The sequence below is a fragment of the Cupressus sempervirens genome, chromosome 6, assembly GCF_028749045.1.
Source record: "Cupressus sempervirens isolate cs-2001-9-10 chromosome 6, ASM2874904v1, whole genome shotgun sequence".
Classification (NCBI taxonomy): Eukaryota; Viridiplantae; Streptophyta; class Pinopsida; order Cupressales; family Cupressaceae; genus Cupressus; species Cupressus sempervirens.
In genome coordinates, this window is record NC_143123.1 from 301420622 (window position 1) to 301446831 (window position 26210).

The following is a 26210-nucleotide window of genomic DNA, read 5'->3' on the forward strand; positions in this document are numbered from 1 at the left end:
ATTGTCTCTCCGTGTCAAATCTGTAAGTGGTGCTGCTATCTGTGAAAATCCCTTCACAAATCTGCGGTAGAACCCGCAAAGCCCAAGAAACCCCTTGAGTTGTGAAGTGTTCCTCAGCGATGGCCAATCCAGAATGGCCCTGATCTTGTCTGGGTCAAACCAAACACTTCCTGCACTAATAATATGCCCTAGATAGAGCAACTCTGTCATCCCGAACTCACATTTACTCATCTTGGCATATAATGACTCCCTCTCTAGAATGCTGAGCACTGCATCAATATGCTTCAAATGTTCCTCCCAAGTATGACTATATATCAGTATATCATCAAAAAAAATCAACACAAACTTCCTCAACTGATCTCTGAATACTCTATTCATACAGGACTGGAAAGTGGCGGGGGCATTAGTCAACCCAAAGGGCATGACTAAGAACTCAAAATGTCTGTAGTGGCATCTAAAAGCTGTCTTCTCCACATCCACCTCTCTAACCCATATCTGGTAGTAGCCGGATCTCAAATCAATCTTAGAGAAGTAGCATGCATCGTGCAATTCATCAATAAGCTCATCGATGCGCAGGATAGGGTATCGGTTCTTGATTATCTTCTTGTTTAGCTCCCTATAATCAATGCACATCCTCATTGTACCATCCTTCTTTTTCACCAACACCACTGAAGAAGCGAAAGGACTCTTGCTTGGCCATATGTGCCCCATGTCAATCAACTCCTTGATTGTGATGGGGACACAACCCAAGAACAGAATGGACACAACAGAAAAGGGAAATTATATTAACTGAGAAAATAAGCTAGTATAAATAGTACAGAGAAAATAAACTTCAGAACATGCCCTAAGGGCTTACAATAGCATAAATCTGGAGAATATTTCTCCTTTTAGCACCTCCTCTCAAACTCCACTCCGAACTGCATTTTACAATGCCAGAAATCTCCTTAAATAGACCCCGGAGGGTTAAGGACTAGGAGTACATTCTAGAAAGTGCTAGTAGGCATCCACCGACAAAATAGAAGGTTCTGGAAGCTGCGTTAGAAGTCGGTGCAAATCTAGAAGAATCCAGAAACGGTAACCGAACTTCCGGGAGGCATAACTTTTGAACCGTAGCTCCGATTGACGAACCGTTTACATTTTTGGAAAGCTCTCAAAGCGCTCTATAGTCCTATGGACTAGCTTCGCTCGTCCCCCATTTTTCGACCCTTTTCGAGGTCATTTAATGCCCCAAACCTGACTTTGAAGCATTCTTAGGAGGTCTCCAAAACCCGAAAAACTGCAATAACTTTCAAACCGTGGGGCCTATTGACCTGATTCTTTTTCTGGAATGCTCTAAATCATGATTACATTCATCTGGCCAATTCACACCTTCTAGTTTACCGAAATGATGGCCCAAATACATGCTCCTATTTTTTCGGGATTTTCAAACGCACTGATAGTTGAACTATGAGAGTTGGAACCTTTATTTGAGCCAAATGGGTATCCAAAAATATAAAGACATGAAACAGAAACTAAGTCTAAGTACATTTTTTTGGGTGACATAGGATTGCCCTTATAACTCTGGATGCTCTTGCATCAGATTGCCTTTTCTATTTCATCCTTACATCTCTTTGGATGGCGGTAGGGTGTGATGATGACTGGCTTAGCCCCTTCCTCTAACTCAATAACATGCTCGATTCCCCTATCCAGGGGTCTCCCTGGAGGTATCTCACTAAACACCTTAGTATGTTTGGTTATTAGTTCCTGTACATCAGGTGGATACTTTTGTTCATGCTGCTCTGTCATCTCAGGCATTGCTTTGAACTCTGCTGCCCACTATACCTGGTCATGTCTAAAGAAACTCTGCATCCGCTTGAGTGACACCACTTGAAGTCTCCCACCTGACAAACCTCTGAGCACTATATTCTTACCATTTGCTTCAAACCTCATTTCCATTTTCTGGAGGTTAAATGTGAACTCTTCCAGAGACTTCATCTAGTTCATCCCAAGCACCATATCCTGATCACCAATGTTGACCACAAAGAAATCTCCTGTCATGTCATAATCTCCCAAACGAAGCTGCAAGTTGGAGATCTTCTTGGTACAGTCGATTTTGAAGCCATCGGCAACCATCACCTTAAATCCCCTATGCTCCTCTGTATGTAGCCCTCTGCGTGACACAAACTTCTCATCAATGAAGTTATGTGTTGCCCCTATATCAATGAGTGCCACAAATCTCTGTCCATCCAAAGTTCCCCTAACTCTAAAAGTGACGGCCTCCTGTATACTGGACAGCTGAGCTATCATGCTATCACTACGTGCTTCCTCATGTGAAGAATTATCATCATCTCCATTTGATTTTGATGACTACTCTAAATCTCCATCCACTGACTCTTCGGCTGAAAAGTACTCCATCTACTTAGCTTTTGCTTTCAATGGACACTTATGTGACAAATCCCAAGGCTCCCTGCAATGAAAACAAAGCTTCTTCTTCCTAAGATCATTAAGTGTCTCATTGTCCAATCTCTTACTTTCCTCCTTAGGTGGCTGAGCCTCTCTATGGAAAGGTTTCATGTCCTTATCTTTCCTCGAAGGGAAACTCTTTGCCTAAAATTTATTTTTAGAAGCTGAAGAGGAATTCATGTCACGAGCTTTCTTAATGGCTTCCTGCAAAGTGGGAGGGTTGAGAGCTTCAATCCACCCTCTCAACGGATCAGCTAACCCATCCATAAATAGAACCAATATCCTCCATTCAGATACATTTATTACTAACACTGCAAGTTTCTGAAACTGTGAAATGTATGTTTCCAATGATCCCCACTGTTTAAGCTAAGCTAACTCCTTGAAATGGAGTTCTGGATCCTTCCTGGCAAAACGTTCAATCAATCTCTCCGTAAACTCCACATATGAGGTAATGTGTGCATGACCCATAGTGACCATACCATGATGCCACCACTCGTGTGCTAACCCATCCAGGTGAATTGCTGCATACTTAATAGCTTCTTCCTCAGGCATAGGGTTCAATTGAAAGTATGTGTCAAGCTTTTGAACCCAAGCTCTTGCTATAGACTTCCCTGAGCCATCATAATATGGTAACTGAAGTTTCCCTACTTTCTTCCGTAGCTCATAGCTCTGGTTCTTGTCATGTCCACGTGGCATATGCTTCATCCGCACATTCATATACTCCCTAAAGGTTATTGCAGCAATAAAATTTGGACCTCCAGCTTCCCAATCTCTCCTCAACTGGTCTTGTCTATCAGTGATCTGGGGCTCTGGTACGGGCTGCTCTGGAGCTCTAAGAGGAAATGTGGGAATCATGGGCCTCGAACTCATTGTCCTAGTTTGCCGGGGTGCATGACCGAAATTGTTCCCAACTTGTTCGCCTCCATTATGTGTCTCATCCTGATTATTACCATTCTGATTATTTCCTCCACCCACATTAGCATTCAACCCCATTTGACGAGCCATAATCTGCATCATAAGCTCCAATCTCTGACTCTGTTCCTGTGCTGTCTGCTCTACTAATTGCTGTCCCTGTGCCAAGGTATTTAATAACTGTAAGAATCTTTCCTCTCCTTGATCTGGACCGGCATTCCCGCCTCTGCCTAATTCTGTATTCCTGTCATCTCGGTCACCCATATTGCTGTCTTGATCAAAGAATACCTCCTCTGTGTCTGTATGACTGGATTCTATGCCTACCTACACGGATGAACTAGACTGTTCGCTCTGTAGGTCTGAAATCCTATTTTGTCTTGCTCTGGTATTGCGAAAATTATAAGGCCCCTGTCGTATGCTCAAACATAAATGCTCTGATTTTAGTATTTTGACATTTCGTCAAACACTTTCCCCTCTATCCGACTGTTCCAAATTCCTTATAAGACCCCCACAAGATGGCAGGACTTATAGCTCTGATACCACTATAGTATCCTCCCCTATTATTCCCAAATAAAGAAACTTGCAAGCTACTTTATGATATCAATTAATTTTCTTAATAACTCGACATAGCATTTTTGTCAAACACTTGGCACACATACTACAATATATAGGAAAATCTGAAACTTCTTATTTGCTAATTAAATATTGATTTTTGCTATGTAAATGTGCTCATACAATTGTTTAACATGCTGTGACAAATATCAGTCTCGTATTCAACAACTACAATGCAAAAGTACAAAAATTTGATAGAAGAAACGTGGAATTAGTTGCTGTAGTATTTTTGCAGGTGTAGTTGGCAGCCTTCCAAACCCCCAAATCAGCAAGAATAAACAATAAACTTGTTGCAAATTCTGTTTATGCACTGTAGCAAATTCACTATTCATGCGCACTGTAGCAACCACTATTCACGTGCACTGTAGCAAAACACTATTCATCTGCACTGTAGCAAAACACTATTCACGCGCACTATAGCATAACACTATTCATCCGTACTGTAGGAAAAACCATTAATCCTCTTGACTGTGTCTTTCAACAGCGAAGAGAATGCTAGAAAAGAGGGATTTCGTCCTCCAAGCCCGATAATCAGATATCCAACAACATAACATTAATCTTCATCCAAGCATACTAAAAAGAAGCTCTTCCATTTCTTTTATAGTGTTCTCACAAGAGCTCAATCCTTCGTTTTCTTAATGTGGGATAAAACATAACTCCCTTTATGTAACTTATGTCTCCAATGTGTTATAAAATAAAGGGGACTCTTTTAATTTAAATATTTCCCACAAACTATAGTCTATGTATTAATAATGTTAAATATTTAAATTTAACTTTATAAAATAGCTTTATCAATGCATAACAAATCTTATCAATGATAAACAAGTCTTCTTGTTGATTTTAAACAATTACCATCGACATACCGCTACCACTGGATGTCTCACCATGTCCAAGATGACTTACTATAAATCGTAAGTATGCCCAAAGTTGCCTCAAAACCCCTCAGAAAGACCTGCAACTAAAACTATCTAAGCCAAATGGCCTCTAAGTCCCTTTAATGTCCTAGTTAGCCTACGAGACCGTGGGGAAATAGGCTAACGACAACATCATGCTATGAATGCTAAAAAGGGGACATTACACAATTGAATTCCCTTGCACTTCTAGTTTTGTAGGACCAAGGCAAGTGAACCTATTCTTTAACCCAAACACCAGGTCTAAGGCTTTTTATAGCATATTAGAATTGAATGATCTCTCAAGATGGCAAATATTCTTGAGAAAGATTTGATTGTGTAAATTCACAACTACTTGCTTCACTTGCTTTGAATATGTTTGAATTAAAACATTGAAAAGAACTGTTTGTTTTTCATAATAGCTTTAAAATATAAATGTGCAACAACAAATCAAATGCCCACTTCTTGATTATAGATAAGACCAGTCCCTTATCCAATTTGGGTTATATAGTTACTTTTATCCAACCCTATGTACAATTTTGTAAGATAGTATATATTCCCAATACACCATTAACCACAAATGCTATCAATACAAAAAATGATGAAGTCCACACACATTGACCAGTTTAATTGAATTCAATTTCTTTTGTAAAAATCCAATAAGACATGAAACAGGAAGAAAATACTTCTCACAAAATTCTTCATAATTAGATATACATGAGGAACAAATAACTTCTTTGCACAAGAATTACAAGATGGCAATTGATATGACAATCAATAATGACAGAAGACTGATTAAAATAAAAGATAATTCTTTTCAAACCTCAAATTTGGATAGGAAAACAATGGTTCTTTTTATTGATTTCAGAAAGCTGAGTACATTTAAGTTCATGTTTCAAATGTTAAATTTTATATTTCTATATGCTATATTCTATCTTATTTATCTAGTCTTTGTATCCCTCTTATACAAAGTGAAGGGATGCAAACAAGCTTCAGACTGTTCCAAGTGACTATTCATAACTATAGACCAAACTACCTAAAACAACTGAAACAAGTCTAATTACATTATCAAATCATAATGAAAAACATCAGAAAATATAAAATGGAACATGCCCCTTAACATGGGCAGATTTAATCAATAGCAGTTGCATCTCCCTCAGACACCTTCGTAGTATCATTGGCCTTGGCAGTTGACCTAATCAGCTTTAAATATTCTTTGACCCATTCTACAATTTCTGTATGTATCAGCTAAGATATAATGGAGGACATCTAGCATGATTAGCAAGAAATCCTTCCACTGTTTTCCAGTAATGGTCCAAACTTCGACCAAGAACTTTGCAAATTGGTTCTCCAATGTGATGACTATGTCCAATAATGTATTGAACTTGGAAATGTTGAAGTCATTGTCTTTGTTCAGATGTGAAATGATTTTTGGGACCATATCCTTGTACTCTAATTTCCATTCTTCTAAACTTTTCTCCCTGCCCTCTTTGTCCACAAATTCTAGGATTGTCCAATGTTTGATTGTTTTAAAAAAAACATTTCTTTAATTTTACTCTCCTCTCGCTCAATATATCCCGATTCATTTACAATTTGTATTAATTGTTTCCACCAATTCTTCAATTTTCATGGGGGCATTTGGATCCCAATGTGTAACTACACTTAGTCCCATAAGATCAATGTGAGAGGATCTCCATCTTCTTGATAATTCCTTCAATTGATGCTTGTTCTTCTTAATAGTCTCCAACATAGTTAATAGAGTATGTATATACTTCATCACATTTGCTAATCACAATATCAAATCTGAAAGAAAGAACTTGTTCAGGAATACTAAAAATTGTTGTAGAGTCATCATGCACTATCTTTTCTAAAACATCTTTGTGAGCAATGATGGATTTGCTTTTGTAATCAGATTTCCAAGTTTGGATTTCTTTGTTTAATGCAGAAAATCTTAAATATAATTCCATTCATTTCTTTATTTATCGCAATCTCCCTTGTCTGTGAAAATTCCAGTTTTTCTTGTATTTAACTTGATTTTTGTTGAACACAGCTTTGTACATCAATTCAGTAGCAAAAGCCAAGGGATTTGTGTCATCAAGTGTCTAAACAATTGCAATTCCATCACTTCCTTTTGAGATGCCAATTAGTTCAGCTTTCTTATAGTAAGCAATCACATCTTGGTACACTACGAAGAAATAATCAATTAAGTTCTCAAATGCCACATCCATGGCTCTTTGGAAAGTAGCCCCTGCATTTGTATATTTAAATGGCATTCTGACATATACATATGTACCTCAAGGTGTGGGGAAGGTTGTTCTCAACTATTCTAACTCCTTGATTTTAACTGATTGTAACCATCATAGTTAAGAGTTCATTTCCAGTCAATGCTAAGCAAAGCATAATTGTCTTTTAAAGATGACATATTTAAATTTATGAAATATACACACAAACTTTTATTGCTGTTCTTTTATCTCACAGGGACCAGTTTTGATACCCAAGAAGAATGTCTAATAGGCTCAATAATCCCACCATCCCTTAGCTTCATCATAGGTGCAAGAAGGAATTTATAGATCTCTGCCTCGGCCTAAAAGGTTTTGCATCTGGTTTGAGTGGAATTCTCATGTTGGAAAAGGTCATCTCTATAAGCCTTAAGGTCATCATAAGACCATGCAAATACATGTTTATACTTTCTTAACAAGGCAATCAAATCAGATCTGATCTTCAGACTTGGCATTCTTCCAATAAATACCTCCTTTGGCGAGCTATCACTTCCCAGATTCACCATTTCTACTTCACTGTCACTCACAGGGGCAGTTTTTACTTGAAATCTGTCATGATGATCAAAAACTCTTCAAGGGCTACTAAACCTTTTGGGATCTTGTTTGTTTTTAGTTGTACAACTTCTTTTCCAAACAAGATCTCTTTCCCATCTTCATTTTCAACCTAAGCATTCAAATCTATCTCCTGAGATTCATAATCATTTTCACTATTCAGGAACCCTGAAATGTCTCTATCATCTTCAAATACATGCTAGTTACAAAAAAGTTATTTGGGACAGCTGGCATAGATTTTGTTTCCCCTTGTGATATTTCATTGCATGGTATATCATTGTATTTTACAGCATGATTAGCAAGGAAGTCTGCTATGAAATTCTTTGTCCTATAAACCCAATTAATGGAGAAGGCATGAAATGCATCAGTGAAAGCCTCGTGTCTACAGATATTTGTTTCTCACTTATGAAACAATGAGCTCAGAATCCCCATAAACTGCTAACATTTTAATACCATATTTAATGGGTATTTTCAAACCAAGCAACAATGCCTCATATTTTGTTATGTTATTTGTACATTTGAATGTCAATGGAAAACAATACTTGAAGATTTTGTCATTGGGAGATATGAACATGACACCAGCACCACTACCATCTTTACTACAAAAACCATCAAAATACATCTCCCATACCTAATTCTTCTCCTGGGTAGCATTCATTTCAATAGGATCACCATTTCTCAGAGCAGGTTTCCTGAGTTGTACCTCGAAATTGTACACAAAAGCAATTCATCTGAGCAGGATCTATTTATTCTATGATATATACTGACCTGGGTTCCCTATCAATCCTGACTACTTTGCCATTTATGGGTATGGTGGCATATGACAAATCCAACTGAACATGTCGACCTACTAGGTTGGATTACTGTCTAAAGGGCAACATCCCATAGCTAGGTGGTCCATCAACAACTGTAATGTATGTTCTATAGGATACTTCAGGATATGCCGACAATTTAATTTCTACATTTTTCATGATTCCCACTACTGGTACAGACCTGTTGTCCATAGCATAGGATTTTATATAATGAGTCCTACTAGCTCTCAAACAATTTGTGCTAAAGACTTGATTTAATTCTGTTTTTGAGGTTTTGCAATTTTTGATACAACAATATAGCAGCAAAAAAAGAAGATATTGCAGTAATAATTTCAACTCAAATATTTGGATATTATGTAGGGAATATACAACTGAGAATTCCAGATTTTAATACCAACTTAGATACAGAGTATTTTCACAAAATACCAACAACCCTGTTGATAAAATATCCCCTATTATATATAAATAAACAATACGCAAAAATATTAGAAGTTACAATTCATGAACTTACAAATAAGACATGTGTTGAAACCCTCTCAAATGAAGACTAGCAGCAACAAAAGAATTTTTCTACAAAACAAATGCAGTTACAGATTTGGAAAACACTACTCCCAAAGTACAGATAGAAAATAACACCCAATAGCAGATATAAATGGGCGCTCAGCCAACTCCAAATTAACCAGAACACAACAGCTTCTCCGCAACAATAATAACAGTATGAGAAGACACCGAAATTCAAATTCCCAACACCACAATATGTCCCAACCACAGTGTATACAACAATGGATATAAAGAACAATTCCCAGAAAACTAATAATTAATCAGATGCTTTTCCATCAAAATGAACTCATATTTATAACCCCCATTGGCACAAAGTTCACCAAATGCAACTTCACTTAAGAAGCTTCCTCAACACATCATTTTATAACGTGCCATATAATATAATTTATTAATTTCATTTTGGCTCCCAAAAATGACCTTTTCAATCATATCATAACATTATCACACACAAGGCCACCGTTTCTTGTGCCCAAGATTTAAAACTTTCCAACCCAGTTCCAACGAGCTATGACTTTAAGTAACCTCAACATATTTAGATGAATAATAATAATAATTCACCTAGCTTGCAAAAATGACTAAAGAAGCATCAGAATCGAAATCTGATAACACCAGAGTGATCATGATGAAGAAAGACAATGAATGAACCAAACAAGGTGATTTACTATAAAAAGATGCTCCCTCCAAGATTCTTGGAGCCCAAAATAAAAGATGAGAGCATCACTCAACTCCTCTAACTCAACTAAGATCATCAAAACCAACTATTGACTTACTAGAAATAGTAAGTCCCTCAAAACGAAGACAAAACTCACCATAGATCACTGGAAAACCTAATAACTCTACAACTAAGACCCTCAACCCATTGTCATCTCACGAGGGTCGCGATGATGAACTAACCAAGCCACTGCAAGAACCTGCTAAAAATGGGGACATTACAATCCTCCCTCCCTAAGACTACTTGTCCACAAGCAATCCCGGAGCAAAATGAACATCACAGTCCACCTGGATCCCAAGGGTAGAAATGCACACTATCGGTGTTGTGCACAAGAAACTCTTGTAGCACCAACACTCAAATAACTGATATCAATGACATCAACTGAAAACGAACTCTAGGTGCTGATGGAGGCAACAACCCAACTAAAACACCAACTCTGTCGACACCCAAATCCCTATCGAACTAAAACTCACACCCAATTGCACAATGGATATGATAACAACCATAGGTACTTGAATTACTACCACCAATGCTAACCTCTAATAATGTCCTAGGTGTGTCGATACTACAGGTGCTGCAACTTGCAGCTATTGATCCCATCTGCAAAAGATGGTACTAACCCATCCCATAATGGATGGTATGAAACTGGAGCCAACCCACACAGACCTTAAACCAAATCCTCTACATGTGAGTCAAAAGAGAAGTGATGAGCACTCCTCATAGTGAAATACCGATAAAAAATCCCAATCTCTGTCAAGGGCTCATCAGTATAAAACTGGGAATCATGAGACGACTCCAATCTCTGACTTTGAACTACTCGTTGAGCAGGATCCTGGACAACCCTCAGCAAACCCTACCTAAAAATCTTTTTTAGGAAGTATTGTAGCCATTGTCTCTACAATCTTCCCCACCAATTGTCGTATAGCCTAAGAGCCTTGAATGAGAGTGGTTCGAAGCTAGATCATTGGAACTTCCTACTCTGCCTACTTCTACTTGGATGTATTTTGCACTTTAATAGAATTTCCCATATTAGAAATCAATTAAATATTTTGTCCTTATATTCCCTCATCATCATTTCTAGCAAGGGGATTGTAACCTTCATTTGGGGCAGAGCTTGAGCTATATCAAATGAGTTGGTACTTACTGTAGGCTTGACCACATCATTTTTTTCACATATAGCCTTGATCAATTTTGGAACATAACTTTTGCTTTTCTCATTTGCCTTTTCATTAGTCTGATTAATTTGACTTGTCTCCTTCATGAAAATAGCAATTGACTTTCCTTGCTCTAGATTCATATTTGTTTTCCTTAATTGGTAAGTACTCCTAGCTTGATCCACTGCAGTAATGGTGTATACCCAACACTTTTAAAAACAAAACAGATTTCTACTATTGTAAGAGAATACATTACACTTTAACATGAAAAGAACCTCTTGTTATTTATTTTCACTATGTTAAGGAAATAGGATCAAATATAATACCTTTTTAATTTGAATGCTTGAATGTAGAATGCTTATGTGTAAATCGGATTTCTGCAACTTGTAATAATACTGTTGGATGTTATGTATTTTTCAAGTGCAGATTTGAATGTATATATATAAATAACTAGAAGAGACATGTTTCTACATGGCCCAAGCCATGTAGAGACATGTCTCTACAAATTTGACTCAATCAGATTAATAATAATATAGTGTCGATCAATGTCTTCACATTAATTAATAATTATTAGATATCAATAATATTACTCAGTAAGTACATATATATATATATATATATATATATATATATATATATATTCACACACACAGACCAGAATATATGTGTGTGTCTATATATATTCTGGTCTGTGTGTGTGAATATTGTATATATAAATAGTATGCTGGCTGTGTGTGTGTGTGTGTGTGTGTATGTGTGACTTATCTAATAACTATTAATTAGTAGTAATGATGTTTAACTAATAAACATGATTACCAATAACAATTTAATCTCTAGTCAAACTCATCCGTTTGAAGCTACAACATTAACATTGCCTCTTAGCTAGGGAGGCTAGTTTGCAAGATAACAATACATTGTACTTTCTAACAAAAAGAGAGATATATCATCTCAATATGATATTCTAGAAAATGGTGTGATTTAGGATAACAACACAGATCCATTATTCAGATGTTACCTTACAGTAATATCAAGTATGGTACACAAAAAAATATCATCCATAAGATATTCACCACACTTATATTTTCTTTGGTATGTGCACTGGCATCAATTCTCATCATGCCTACCAAAGAAAATATGTGCACATGGTGTCTCAAATTATACTACATCTCATAGTATCCACCATGTCATATCTCAGTAACATAACTTATTTAGTTACATACGAGATATGTAGTATCATGATCTCCATAGACATTACTCATACGAAAACCATCATGATAGCAAGTTAAACTATTGTTAAGATTGTCATCTTACAATAGTAACCACAAGTAAACTTTATTGAAAGATCGTCACTTGTGAAGAATTTTTCACAAGATCATGTAATAGCTCACATGACATCCACTATGAACCATATCAGAGAGTGGGACCAACATCAATATTCTCAAAGGGTGGGACAAGGGTTTTCACCTCAAACTTCTCTCTCATAGAGAAAGATACAAGGGAAATTACTGATAGTGCATCCCTCTCCGTAAGGCCTCTAATCCATAACTCCAAGCTTGTCTTTAATAATGTACAAACTTCAATTTGGCAAAAGGCTTGCTGGAAAATATTGGTCTTTGGATCTTCAATGATAATGTACTCTGAATGAATAGCATTCCAGGTATCCATCTATAGTTTGCACATTCACATATAGACCTTTCAATCTACACATAGTCTTCTGAATGCTCCAATGTCTTAATTACCAGAGAATCCATCTTGACATGGTCAACTCCCTATGGATCAACATGACAAAGATCCTCAAAAGTCAACTGAAACATATCCTCTATCTGCTCCTTTTCATGGAAGCATACCTTGATACATAGTAACATGAGAAAATGTATTGAACTAAGGATTTATCCTCAAGCTTGGCAACACCAGATATTCAATCTAATGTGATTCCCTTATGAAGCTTCAAGTGCATGCATCAACCTCCTGACCTCTTCGTCCAAGGTTGCTTCTAATGAAATGTTAGGCTCCCTCTTGTTGTAGAAGGATACTCATAATCCCAATCATAGAAGATATCTTTGTCCAATAGCCCCACCTTATCTAGAATGATCAACGTACAACTTAGGGATCCTAGACCCAAAGCTACTCTGGAGCTGCTGTCATAAAATTGAGTCTTGCACAATATTTTGGTAGCATGCCTAAAGTACCATTCTTCTTTTCCTACAAGAACATCCCCGGAGACAAAAAGATAAGATCAAGGCAAATAGATCTTATAGTACATATAGAAATACAAATAGGAGGTTGACCGCCACAAAAAAAAAAAAACTGAAGATATAGTAATCAAAAAATAATTATCTCATTATTCAGGAGCAAATGCTTATCAACATCCTTCCTGATATAAACTGCTCCAATGAAGATCATGTCACCTTGGCAAGACTCTGAATCAAGAGGATGACACTGTTGGTGTTCTGCAACATCACGGTTTCAAATTATCCCGATGAGAACAGAATACATCTAGGGGCCTCTACTTCCCATCTGCAACATATCCTTTTAGACACCAGGCCAACTATAAGGCTAGACCCTTCTACTTCAAGCTCTGCAAAACCTAGGCGGGTATACCTATAGATTCTTCATATGGTACCAATATTCAAAGCATAAACTGAATCTAAAACAAAGCAGATAAAACCCTTATATCTTCTGTACTTATGCAAAGATCATAGACATGAAATAGCTAATAACATGACCTAAGAAATTACTAAGCTAAGTTAGGGCATCCTTTTAGCGCTTAAACAGAAAGGGAAATGGATGATTATAAGTTTGATTTCAACAAATCCCCAAATATGCAACAGTAAGAACAAGTTGATTCTACAGCTGATTAGTGCCTTATCTATTGGGTAGTTCCATAAATCACACACATGCATCTATGATACCAGTGATATATCCCATACATCAAGATATCAGATCTATCTTATCACTTTGTGAATCAGACATCGGTGTTCATCGAGACCTCATACTCATGCAGTATCCTTCTCAAATAACCAGCAACCCTATCAAATATATCAAGCATTTACTTGGCTCTTTGTTCCAATAGCAAAACATATGAGACATACAACCTTAAAGGGATGCAAACAGGTCTAAGTTCTTTGTTCCTAAACCACACAACATTGCAGATTACAGAGATAGGAGACAAGAATTAGAATGAAACTAAGAAGATTCTTCCTCATTGTATTCATTTCTTTGAAACTATACATTCAAGATGCATACGAATAACTCCTGAAACCACTAAATAGATCAGAACTATCTGTATTAGCTTTATTTATGTTGTTCATACAAGAGAAATATGTTGAAGAGTATGGTGGAAATATAGTCCTGGATCCAAGCTTGTGGCATCACAAACTAACTGCAACCAACATGGTACCACAGTAAATGAGAAAACTTTCTCCAAAAACTAGAACCCTATGGTCTCTGACAAAGGGCCACACCACCCTTACCAAATCACAACCAAGAATACAATAGTATGAATACCAAGAGAAAATAAAAATGCTTCCCAAAGAACACTTTTATTATACTTGAAAAATCCAATACCAATTACAATAACATTTCTACAAGATCTCTCAAGATCCAATCCAACCCAAGCTAGTCCAGATCCACACTCTAATAGAAACCCCCAAGATCTCAACTTGTGCTCGCAAGCCATCAAGCAACCTCCTTGTTTCTAAACCGCAGTCACTAGCTCTTCTCACAAACCTAATGCAAGATCCAAGCGTAAACTGCCTCACATTCGGCGCTCTGTCTACAAACTTAGAAAAACTCACTCTTCACTTCCTCCTCTTTTTTACACCTTCCAACTTTCACACATTCAAGCTTTTCCTTCCAAAGCTTCCACTTCTCGAGCTTCTCCTCCTCGAGCTTCTACTCCTCGAGCTTTCACTTCTCAAGCTTCCACCTTGAGCTTAATTTAGAAACGCTCATATGCCTTGCTTAAATAGGCACCTACCACCCCATGCATGACTTATCCACAACCTTCTACAATATCCACAACTTTCTAGAATTCTACCCACACACCTCGATAAATGGAATTACAACCATTTATTTTTATTTTTTTTCTATTATGCCACCCATAGTTGGAAAACTCGCCAAATCCAAAAACTCGCCGAGCCTCCCAAAAGTTTAATCGGGAAAAACTCGGCCATTTAAAAAAAAAACTCGGGAAAACTCGGGAAACTAAAAAAACCGCTAAAATTTAATTCAAAATACATTTTTTTGCAAATTTCAATGAGAAGATGCATCTAATGAGTTCATTATAGAGAACACAAAAGAAAGAAGCAGGAGTTTAGATATATATAAATGCATAGTGGGTACAAAATCACATTCTCATGCTGAATGCTGATGGCGGGAAGCATAATGGTAAATAATTTGTGTCAAACTAGAAGTAAAAACATCATTACAATCACATTTTCCTCTTCCTAGCTCTACTAGCATATTGTAACTCTCTATCTTACATAATATATATAGGCTTTTTGCCTTTTTTTTTTAACAAAAAAAAAAAAAAAAAAAAAAATTTAAAAAGAGTTTTTCTGAAAAACTCGCCGATTTTTTGCAAAAACTCGGCGATTAGTCGGCGATTTTTCACAAAAACTCGGCGATTTTTTCTGGCGATTAAATTTGAGAAAAACTCGCCAGTCCCAAAAACTCGGCGATTAGTAAAAACTCGCCGATTATTCGGCGATTATGCCAACTATGATGCCACCTATGCACCTCGAAAATAGAAATTTCTCCTTTTCCTTTCTTTTCTCCTCTAATTTTCGTCACTTTCTCTCTCCTCCACAAATTTTTTTTTTTTTTCAATAATTTTCTCATGTAAGATGCTCCTGCATCAGTCTCATAGTAAAAACTAGAACCCTTACAATGAGAGAGAGAGAGAGATAGGAGAGGAATGAAATCCCAGATTTGATCTGGAAGTGACATTTGTCCACTTGAATCTTCATTCCCTGTTGTTGCGAAGCATCTCTCATCTTTTTACAACCGAAATCAGAACAAAATCTCATCATTGTTTTGTAACAAACTGAAAATATCTCCTCTAACTAATGAGAAACCTTCTCTGACAAAAACATCAGATATGCATCTGAAATGCTGATAAAACCTTTACTAAGCTGACTTAGAGGTGATAAAATCAATCCTTAACTGCATCCCTACTGCCTCTGGCATTCACCTAGTTTGCCATCTTGCTAAAAATTAGATCTGAATTCCCATACCTAAATGTCATTGAAAATTGAGTACTTGGTACAAAACCCTGAATAACTTGAACCAATGGCTTCCTGTGCAAAAAAAAACCACAAATATGAAAAATTCGCTCTCTCGGTTCCAACAATATATAATAGTGCTATGTCAGCATATCAGGAATGCCCAGAGGATCAAATTGAAAATCATGCCCTTGCACTGGTTCACAAGTCTACATATCACTTCAAATACTTTATGCAAAAATTTAATTAATCCTAAAATTAAAACTTTAACAAATATCTCTTTTTGATTTTAAAATCCCAGTGTACGTGCCTTTTTAGAAAAATAATAAAATATTAAAATCTTGCATTTTGAATTTTTCCCTTCATTTTCCATCTAGGTCAAACTGCTTTGACCAAGCTTGACATGTGTCAACCTATGATTGGTCGGTCACCTGCCCTATCACCTGTCACCGGGTGCCACGTGGCACCCTCTAATTGGATCAACCTATCACTTGACGCAGTGCCACATGACAGCTTCTCATTGGGTCTCCAGCTGCTCAGTCACCGCCACATCATCATCTTTCAAGTGCTTGCCACATCACTGCCACATGGCACCTTGTGATTTGCTAGAAGCCTGCCCCTGCCACGTCATCATCGACTCAGGCCTATTGCCACATGTCGGCTAGGCGCTTCCATGCATTACCTAACAGTCAAGCAACTTCACAATACGAGGAAGCGCTGACCATCAGATCTCACCACGTGGTGAAATATGGCGCATCGAATCTGAATCTGCCACATCATCGCCAGCCTTGATTTTTGCACCACATGTCGCATTGTAACTCGCCCAACTAACACCACTTGTCACTTTTTGGTAGGTTCAAACAAGTCTAGTCCACTACCACATCATTATCTACGTCAGCATATGGGTTCAAAATTAAATCATGTTTCTCCCTCTGGCCGGCCAAGTGGGCCTTGTGCGAGCTGCTTGTGTCTCAAAAGGGCCAAGCCTTTTAAACACTTATTAAGAGAGTGGTCGGGGTTATAAAGATCACAAAATGACATTTCCCAGCGGATGTGGGATAAAAACTCTACATTGTTCTTTCAAAACCACAAGCCTCCCTTTGTGAACCACAATCTTGAAAAATGAAGATTGCGCCTTCTGGCTTCTATCATGGCTTCTCCACTCTTTCGCTTCATCTTCTCCCCGGGACAAAGCTTATACAAATCTTTCCTTCCTTGCCAAAATGGAGTAGCAGGAATATTACAATCCCTGCACTAAATTCCATCAGCCAAATCTCCCTTTGTATAATGTTTTGCATGTGCAAAATGGGAAAGAAAAAGGTGCGCTACCAATTTGTTTGCGGAGTGGATGGCCTACACAACATTAGAGGCAAATCAACACCAACACTATACAAGGCGATCCCACTCTATTATCTCAAATTGAAGATGTCGATCATTCTTCTCAAGTCTTGGCAATAACTGCAAGCATTCACTAGAGTGTTTTGGTAGGAGCTTAAGTGAGAAGTCAAAACGTGACCTTTTCATTGCACAGGCAAAGGGAAGACGTTTTGAAAAATAAAGTTTAAAAACATGCCAATGTCTCCTATGAGAGTGTTTGAAAAGGATTCACATTTAGCTTTGGCTTCCACTACGCTCCATGGTCTCCACATCAATCATCGTTATTGGCCTCCTTCCTACTGCTCATTTCTTGAAGAAGGAGCTTCAAAATCACACCATTCTCCATCTAAAAACCTAAGGGTGCCATTAAAACTCTCCCTTCTACGGCTAACAAGTCATCAATGAGGCTAAACATTAATTAATGGATGGAATGGCTAGCACTTCAACTTGCAAAAATAGGAAGAGCTTCCTTGTGATGTGCATGTTAAAATCTTTTCAAAGCTCAAAACTCATTAGAAATATCCCATAACATGTAGGCGTCAAACAAGCTTAGCTCTGAGCTTATATTATACATGCAGTCTCCTTTCTATCTACCCATCATAACAATCTTTAAAGATTTTTCATATCCTTTCATGGAGGGTGATGTGTTTTCATATTTGTATTTGGTGTGCAAGTAATCAATATACCTTTCCGCACAACTCACACATTACACTTTGCAAAATATAAAAGTGGTCTAGGCTTCTTCAGAGTACAAGAAAGTTGAAATCATTTCATTTCATTTTTTATGGTAATTCAAGCCTTTTGGGATAGAATTTCAATGATAATTCTTAACATTGGTAATTGAGGTTCAATCACAACAACATTATACCTCTCAAAAGGTATGATGACCATGGCACATAACCTCCTTCCTGAGGGCGAGTTCCATCTCACGAATAAAACATTATGGCCTTTTCAATATACTCAGATTCCTCCTTTACTTTTATCTTTTACCTTTTCAACTTTGAATGATGTGTGCCCATATTAAAACTCATAATGATTACAATCATTATAACCCTTCCATTTAGAAAAATTTTAATCCCCAATATACCTTATCAGTCTAATACCATTTAGTCAGGCCCCAAAGCGAGTTCGACTTTTTTTTTTTTAAAAAAATGTTTTGAAACAACTGACCTTTTGAATTGCTCCAGCAAATCACCTGACCCTGATTAAAATAATTTTGACCACTAAAACAACTTTAAAACTCATTTTACACTTTTTTGCAACTTATCAATTTCGTGCCAAGTGGTCCTTTGACTGGCCTTAAAAACTAACTGAAACACCTGACTGAGCTGTGTAATCTGACATGTTGATTCTTTACTCCACATTCTCATACCTTGTCAAATCTCGTGCCATGACAACTTCGGGGTTAAAAGACATTGACCGTCAAAGTTGCCTTCTCAGAACTGCCTACAAGCAAACATGTCAGAAAACCATAAATCGCATTTGGTTTTGGCTTCAGAAACAGGTCAAACTGACACTTGGGGGAACGAAAACTGGGGCGTTGGTTCGCTGTCATGAGGAGAGTATAAAACTCAGATTTCGGCTCATGACGAATAACAAGGCGAATTTGATGAGCGGTCAAAGTGGGGTACTTGGATTTGCAGATCTGGAAACAAGGGCAAAAAAATGATTTTCACAAACGGAATGGACCTGAGAAAGTGTGCAAACGAATTCATCAAGACTTGCAAACTGGCACACTTGAAGAATTTTCAGAGTAGAACACAATGGTACAATCCATTTGGTCTCATTTATCACGGAATGGGAGTTATGACATCCAGAAAAGGGGGTACCTATGAATCTGCATTTTATGACACCAGTAAAACTTTACAAATTGCATATGGAATTGGGTTTGAAAACTAAGCAAACGGATTCATCGTAGGCTCAAACCTGAAACATAACAAATCTCTAACCTCTAGAATGTAATGCAAAAGAAAATTTCTCATTTCGATCAACTGGGTCAAAGTTATAACTGGTCAAACAGGGCCTCCTAGAATTCTGAACAATTTACATCAGCATGACAATGTTAAACAACTGACTTTGAGGGGTTCAAAACCTAGTCAAAACATGTCAAAACAACTTGAAATCTGAAATATAGGTTCTCTGATATGCGTACTAAACATTCCCAAAGCGGCGAGTCATGAAACATTACCCGGCGCAAGATATTCAGTTGCAAACTAGGCTACCTGTCATTGTTTGACACTAGGCAAAAATGCAGATTTTGACATTGCTCAAAACGGAACTTCACAGAATGACTCAAAATGGCAATTTATCTTCACGAGACGAGTGGATATACTGAATGCAAGGTGTTAGAAACATAAAACACCTTTTAGGCCTCAAATGGACAGCCAGGTGCACTTGCATTTTATATGCGCTTATAGGGCTCAAAAGCTTGGTTTTGAGTTCCAACGGATAATAATATTTGAGTGCCCAGTATTTAATACCAAACATTTGATGCATGAGAATATCTTCTATTACACTATTTTGGCTGATTCGATGCTATGGCATCAAGAATATTCAATAGGATCTCTAAATCATTTCTAAATTTTCATTCCCTGTTGATTCAACCACATGTGTAATTTATTTCATCCTTTTATCACCATTGGCAATATCTAAATAGGAATGTTAGTTCCATTGTTTTATTCTTTGTATTACTATCATCGCACCATCTTCTTATCTTTGTCCCAATTTTAAGAGAGACATTACTTACATAGATGCCGAGAAATTCATCATTTGTTACGCTTATTATTTAAGGAATGTTAGAAATTAACAGTAATAATTACAGTGTACAAAGAATGATCATGTTGCTTCCATTTATTTCCTCTAATTTAAAAACATAAACTTTGTTGTTCTTATCAGGGATCATTGTTCCATCTCTAGTCCAACTTGACACTTTGAATGACTTAACTTTCCTATTACACATTAGGAGTACTGTGTCCAATAAGCATCCCCTCATGTCTTGGCTCAACAATATTCATATAGCTGCAAATCTATTACAATGTTACATATGTGATTCAATCAATATTCACATATTCTCAATTACAATTATTTTGTTCCTATGTCTACTTATTGTCTCCCTTCTAATTTATGATAATCCATTTTCATTGAATATCAAAGTTTTCATCAACTATTCTTTGTTATATACTCTTTTTGATAGTCCTCTATGAGGATCGTAAATTGGTATAATTTGCCAATGGAGAGATACATAATTTGTCCAAGTCACATGTATAAACCTCTTGTAGATGTCCATCCTGGTAATCTCATTCAACTTCTCCTGAGGGGGGAAGAGATGAGTCGAAGCGTCTAGGGAGTACTGAAAGAGAGGAAGGCGGTCAATATCAATATCCATGGAGCTGAGGAGACTAGAGGCCTAAGCGTACCAATACCGAGAAAGGCCAGTGGGGTCAAAGGCCACAATGAAAGCTGATAAACAATAGGCCAAGTAGGAATAACAATATCTGTCATCAATAGAGTCTGCAAAGCCATTGAGTCTGTAAAGTAACCAAACCAAATCAAAGATCGTGCAAAGTTTTAAGGGATGAGCGGCCAAGATAATTCTGGTTGGAGTGGTCAGTTGACATTGGAAACAGTGTCAAAGAAGAAGAATCTAAACCCTCTCCACCAAAGCCCAGACAATAGCTAATAGGGAAGGCCACCACACATTCAAGCCATAAAGAACAATAGGTCTAACCATGGAGTCTAAGATAGCCATCTTAAATGTGTTATCTTGGAAGTCGTGTCTAAAGCATTATCTCTCAAGCAAGTGAACCCAGCCCCTTACTGACCCGAGGTGTCATGGTTGGTCTCAAACTGAAATGTGACGCAGAAAACTTGATGCCAAAATAGGTGTAGCTGGAGGTCATCTCGGTCACTCTAAAGGACTGGAGATGTGAGGTTTTCAAGCAATTGAAAACCATAACTCGAGTCTTGCCCAAGTTAACCACCAATTGCCAAGAATCCCAAAAGGAGGCTAGATCGTCCATAAGACGTTGTAACCCATCCGAGGTGGAGGATAGCAGCCCCATGTCGTCAACAAAGAGAAGGGGATATCAAGAACTAATGAAGGTTTCTCATGTCCTCGGGAAGGGGTAAGCTCCTCAACTAAGTCTCAAGCTCATGAATGTACATACCAAACAACGTAGGAGAAAGTGGGAAGCCCTGCTTGACCCCAATAGAACTTTGGATGAAATCAAAGAAGCCTAGAGGAGTCCTGAGACGACCAACAAACCTCTCATAAAGTCTCATGATGGCCATGAGTAGAACCTCAGAAACCCTAGTATCTCTGAGTCATTGAAATAATATTGAGGAACAGAATCAAATGCCTTGCGAAAGTTCACAAAGCAGCAGCAAACTTTCATCGAGTAGTGCCAAGCCTCCTCAATAATGACCCTAAGGGTGAGAAAATGATTCCTAGTCTGAAAATCCACTCTGAAGCCAGCTTGGCCTCTAGCCCTACAACCCAATTTGTCCAATGTCTCATGAGAGTAATGTGCAAAACTGAGGCATAGAGTTTGGTAAAGGTGTGCCCAATCATAATGGTCCTGTAGTTACCTGGATCAGAGGTCAATCCAACCTTGTGGATCACGTGAATGATTCGATGAGACCAACGTAGCGGAAAGCTAGTACACACCACTCTGTTGAAGAGAGCAGCAAGAGACGATCCAAGAACAAAAATCCCAAAACTTGAAGAGCTCAGCCTGGAACCCTTCCTCATCAACAGCCTTGATACAACTCGTGGCTCTAACAGCCTCAGAAATGGTGGATATGCTAAAGAGATGGCAATGGGGGGGAGGGGTGTCGCAAAGGGAAGACTAACCAAGAATATCGTAAAGGGTGACGATGTGGGAGACGAGAGAGCTGAAACCTAGGTTAGCAGTGAAAGCAAGGTGGCAGGGGAAAGGGTGTTTTTCAGAGACTCAAAGAGAAGAGATGAGAGACCTACACTGCTCAAGGTAGAAGAGACGCTTCTTCCAACAAACGAAGCTACAATAGGAGAGCCTAACCCGAGGGAAGGAGGGACTCTGAACAGTGAAGGTGGAGAAAACAAGGCAGTGAAAGGATTTCCAATCATCATCGAACCAACAAATTTAGGGATAGGAGTTGGGAAGGGAGGGACAGGCAGCGAGAGGTAGGAAGAAATGCGGAAAAGAGAAGACGGCATACTCCCGGATTGTTATAGAAATGAGGTCAAACATGGTGGAAGCACAGGATAGGTCCATAAAGGGATTGAAACAAAGAGAGTGTTTGAGGTGGGTGATGAAGAGGTGACAATCGGCCTCAACGAAAGAAAAGGTGGTGCAAGTTGGCAAGGGTAGCAGCGAGGGGCAAGGGAGGGGGCGGACGAGGATGAGAAGGGGGGTGGGGAGAGTGGCTCGGAAGGTGAGGCTCAGGAAGGAATGGTGAGCCAACGGAAGGCAGGAAACAGAGAAGCAACTAATGAAGTGGGTGAAGGAGGTGCAGGCGAGGGCGTAGTCAATGACACTAGCACCACTGCAATGGGGTTGGCAAGTAAACAACCCAGAGTCAGGGAAGCAGGGGGACCCCATTAAGAACCAAGAGAGCAAAAGACTCATAGAGGTGAAGGAAGTGCCTACCATACTGAGTCAGGGGGCCATCGATGTCATCAGAGGAATGTTGTAAAACAATCAAATCACTATCAAACTCGGAAGTACATAAGGAGTCTATTTGCCAATCATGAAAAGGGGCCTAAAGATCTCTAGTACAAGCATTGAAGTCCCTTAAAACAACCAAGTTCCCCAAAGCAGAGAATCTCTTGATCCAGTCTCTGAGACCACCAAATGGGTCACCCTCTGGACTGTGAACTGCATACATAAAAGTAGTCAACGAGAAATAACAAACAGAAGAGATCTTTGTCCAATTTGTCCCTGATACGGACCCACATGAATCTAGCCAGGCTATCAGACTGCATAATAGTCATCATGATGACGAGGATATCGCAGATGAGGCAAGTCACCCCACTCGAACCCCTGACTCCCCAAGAGAACGTGCCCTCATTAGGATGAATGAAAGCCAATGATACTTAGGAATATCAAGAAGAGAACGGGTACAACTCTCATGTGTTTCAATAACAAGTACAACATCCGTAGTACCAATGACATCCGAAAAAAGACCAGGCAAGGACTAAAGAGTGCAATTACAATTACAGAGGTGAAGAAACAAGGTGTCACTAGATCCCCCTAACCTGTCTTGATCCAATGAGCATCATTTGGCCTAGGGAGCCGACCTAAATTCCCAAACAGGTGGAGGACTATCTGTGATAACCACCTCAAGGTTGTGGATAAAAACCCATTTACCCTCAAGGTGGGCAGCAATAACTGCAGTTTGAGCATGCCTAAGTTTAGAAACCTATGATTTGGTGAGATTCTCATTGAGATAGATTTTAGAAGGCAGAGGGAAGAATTTCCTACGAGCCCTTGGAACTCGTAGCATGTCTGAAGCATTAAGAAATCTGATGAAAAGTGTGGAGTCATACCCAATCCATGCCCTATCGATGGAAATCTCGGAAAGCTCTAGTTGGTCATGAAGGAAGGCATATGCCTTATCAACTGGGTCAGCAATGGAAGGTTCCGAGGCCACAAACTTTTAGATTAAGCTCCCTACCTCGACGTGCCCATTCGTCTGAAAACTTGGACTGAACTAGCTCCTCAACACCAACCAAAGGAAGCTGTTGTTATTACTCGATATTGCATACTTCAGCCCATGATTTTAACTATGTCTCGATGTTGCTTCTCAACGCATTATGGCAGCTAAGGAGTTCATGTTGCATCTCCTTGATGTCTTTAATCTCACCAGCATGAGTAGAGCTCACATCAAGATGTTGTTTGATGCCTGAAGCCTCAGCGTTAATGGCGAAAACCTGAATTTCAAGTGCAACGTATTTGTGCGTGGGAGAGAGGTCCCAGGCTCTAGCAGTTTGTGATGCCCTGCAGAGTGGACCACTTACATATGTCTCTGCGTGGTAGAAAGTGGTTGCTCGATCTAGTAAGAGTGTCTTCGTTCACTCCCTCCATGTAATTTGGGGCTTCTTGTTCCAAGGTGCTCATTTATATAACATTGTACAAATGAAGCCAATTCCATGCGAACTCTTTAAGGTGTTTGGAGGTGTTATCAGATTTCAATATATTTATCATAAAACTGATAAAAAGAATATATAAAATTGAACGTGTTTGGAGATGTTATTGGATTTCAATATATTTATGTAAGTATCAAAAGTTTAGAAAACTGTATAAGCTGTAATTTTATTTTGATTAAACATAATTTGCGTAAAAATGTTAGCAATTGATCTTATTTTACAATAGAGAAACAAACAAGTAATTTGCCATAAGCCTTAGTATAGTTGAGGACAACATTAGATTTTGCAACTTAACACAACAAAAAGTAAATCTATTTGTTACCTTCCAATATGACCATATATTTTGAATGTTATTATGGGTTATGATAAATAAAAAAGTTCTTAATAAAATATTTTAGCAAGAGAAAGAAGCTTCTTTTGGAGGGGATTTACAAGTGCATGTTTGAGATTATCTCAGATATAACTTGCAGACGATGATTATCGTTTTACCTAACATTCCTAATTGGTGTTGTGGTGATCTCCATTGACAACTTAAAATTTTGCAGATTTAAGCTTTTCCTATTTTTCCCTTTCATTTCATAGTTGCTTTTGCCTATTCTGCCTTCTAGTGAAAAGTGAATTCAATTTAAAACTAACCTATTATACAAGGGAACCCCCTTAGAGGAGAAGAGAAACCATGTCTAGGCTTCTTACAAATGTTGCTTGGGACGTTTTAATCCTTCTTAACCAAAGGCCTCAATTCTTAGTTAGGTTTTAAAGGTGACAAAAAGTGTGGATAATAAAGGGGGTGGAGTCCCATGGGCGATGTAAATACCAAGACAATCATGCATACCCTTTCAGATTTCTCTGTCCCTATTATTTGATATTTCATTTGGTTTTACCATGGAAAATGTTGTTTCAACTCCTTTGTGTGGTTTTTCAAAAGGAATAGGGTGGCATAACCGAGTCCACCTACCAATTCTCCCTTAAGAAATATAATTAATTTTGAGTGACATTATTGGATAAATGAAACATGCCTTGACCAATGTATCGACTTTCCATTAGTTGATTGGCATGTGATTTGATTCAGACCACATAGGTTATGACCACATCCATCAATGAAGGCACTTAAGTTCTCACAATGTGATGCTAGGATTCTCTTTGTTAGAGTTTGTTCTTGTAAATATTCTTCTGTGCTTATTTCCTTCCTATGTATAGCACCAGAGTTAATCACTGAAAATCTATCCATACAGATAATACCTCCTACTCTCACATCATACCTTTTAAATATTTTTTGATTGGATCACACTTTGAAAAGTCTATGACAACTACACTAGAAGATATTTGTAGATTAAGCAAAGATGCTACCAATAAAATTAATGTAAGTCAATCTAACAAATAAGAGTTAAAAACTAAAATTATCACTCGTATCATTACAAAAGCCCATACAGACCTTCCCATAAGTGTATGGAAGCAATAAAAATTGAGTACCAAACAGGTTCCAAAAAGATGGCTTCTCAGCTCCTTCAATTTGTAATTCAAGCTCCTTGCTAAGCTCCACATCTGTATCTTCT

General features: G+C 38.1%; 1 protein-coding gene across 1 annotated transcript in view; it reads right to left on the reverse strand.

Moving 5' to 3' along the window:
- The window catches only part of LOC149552399 (dnaJ protein ERDJ7-like), a gene marked incomplete at its 5' end in the record, with an annotated part of 45246 nt that extends 19036 nt beyond the window's left edge, over nt 1-26210 (reverse strand). The window contains 1 exon segment of the mRNA XM_089787944.1: nt 26090-26210. Coding sequence (XP_089644070.1) covers nt 26090-26210 — 121 coding nt within the window.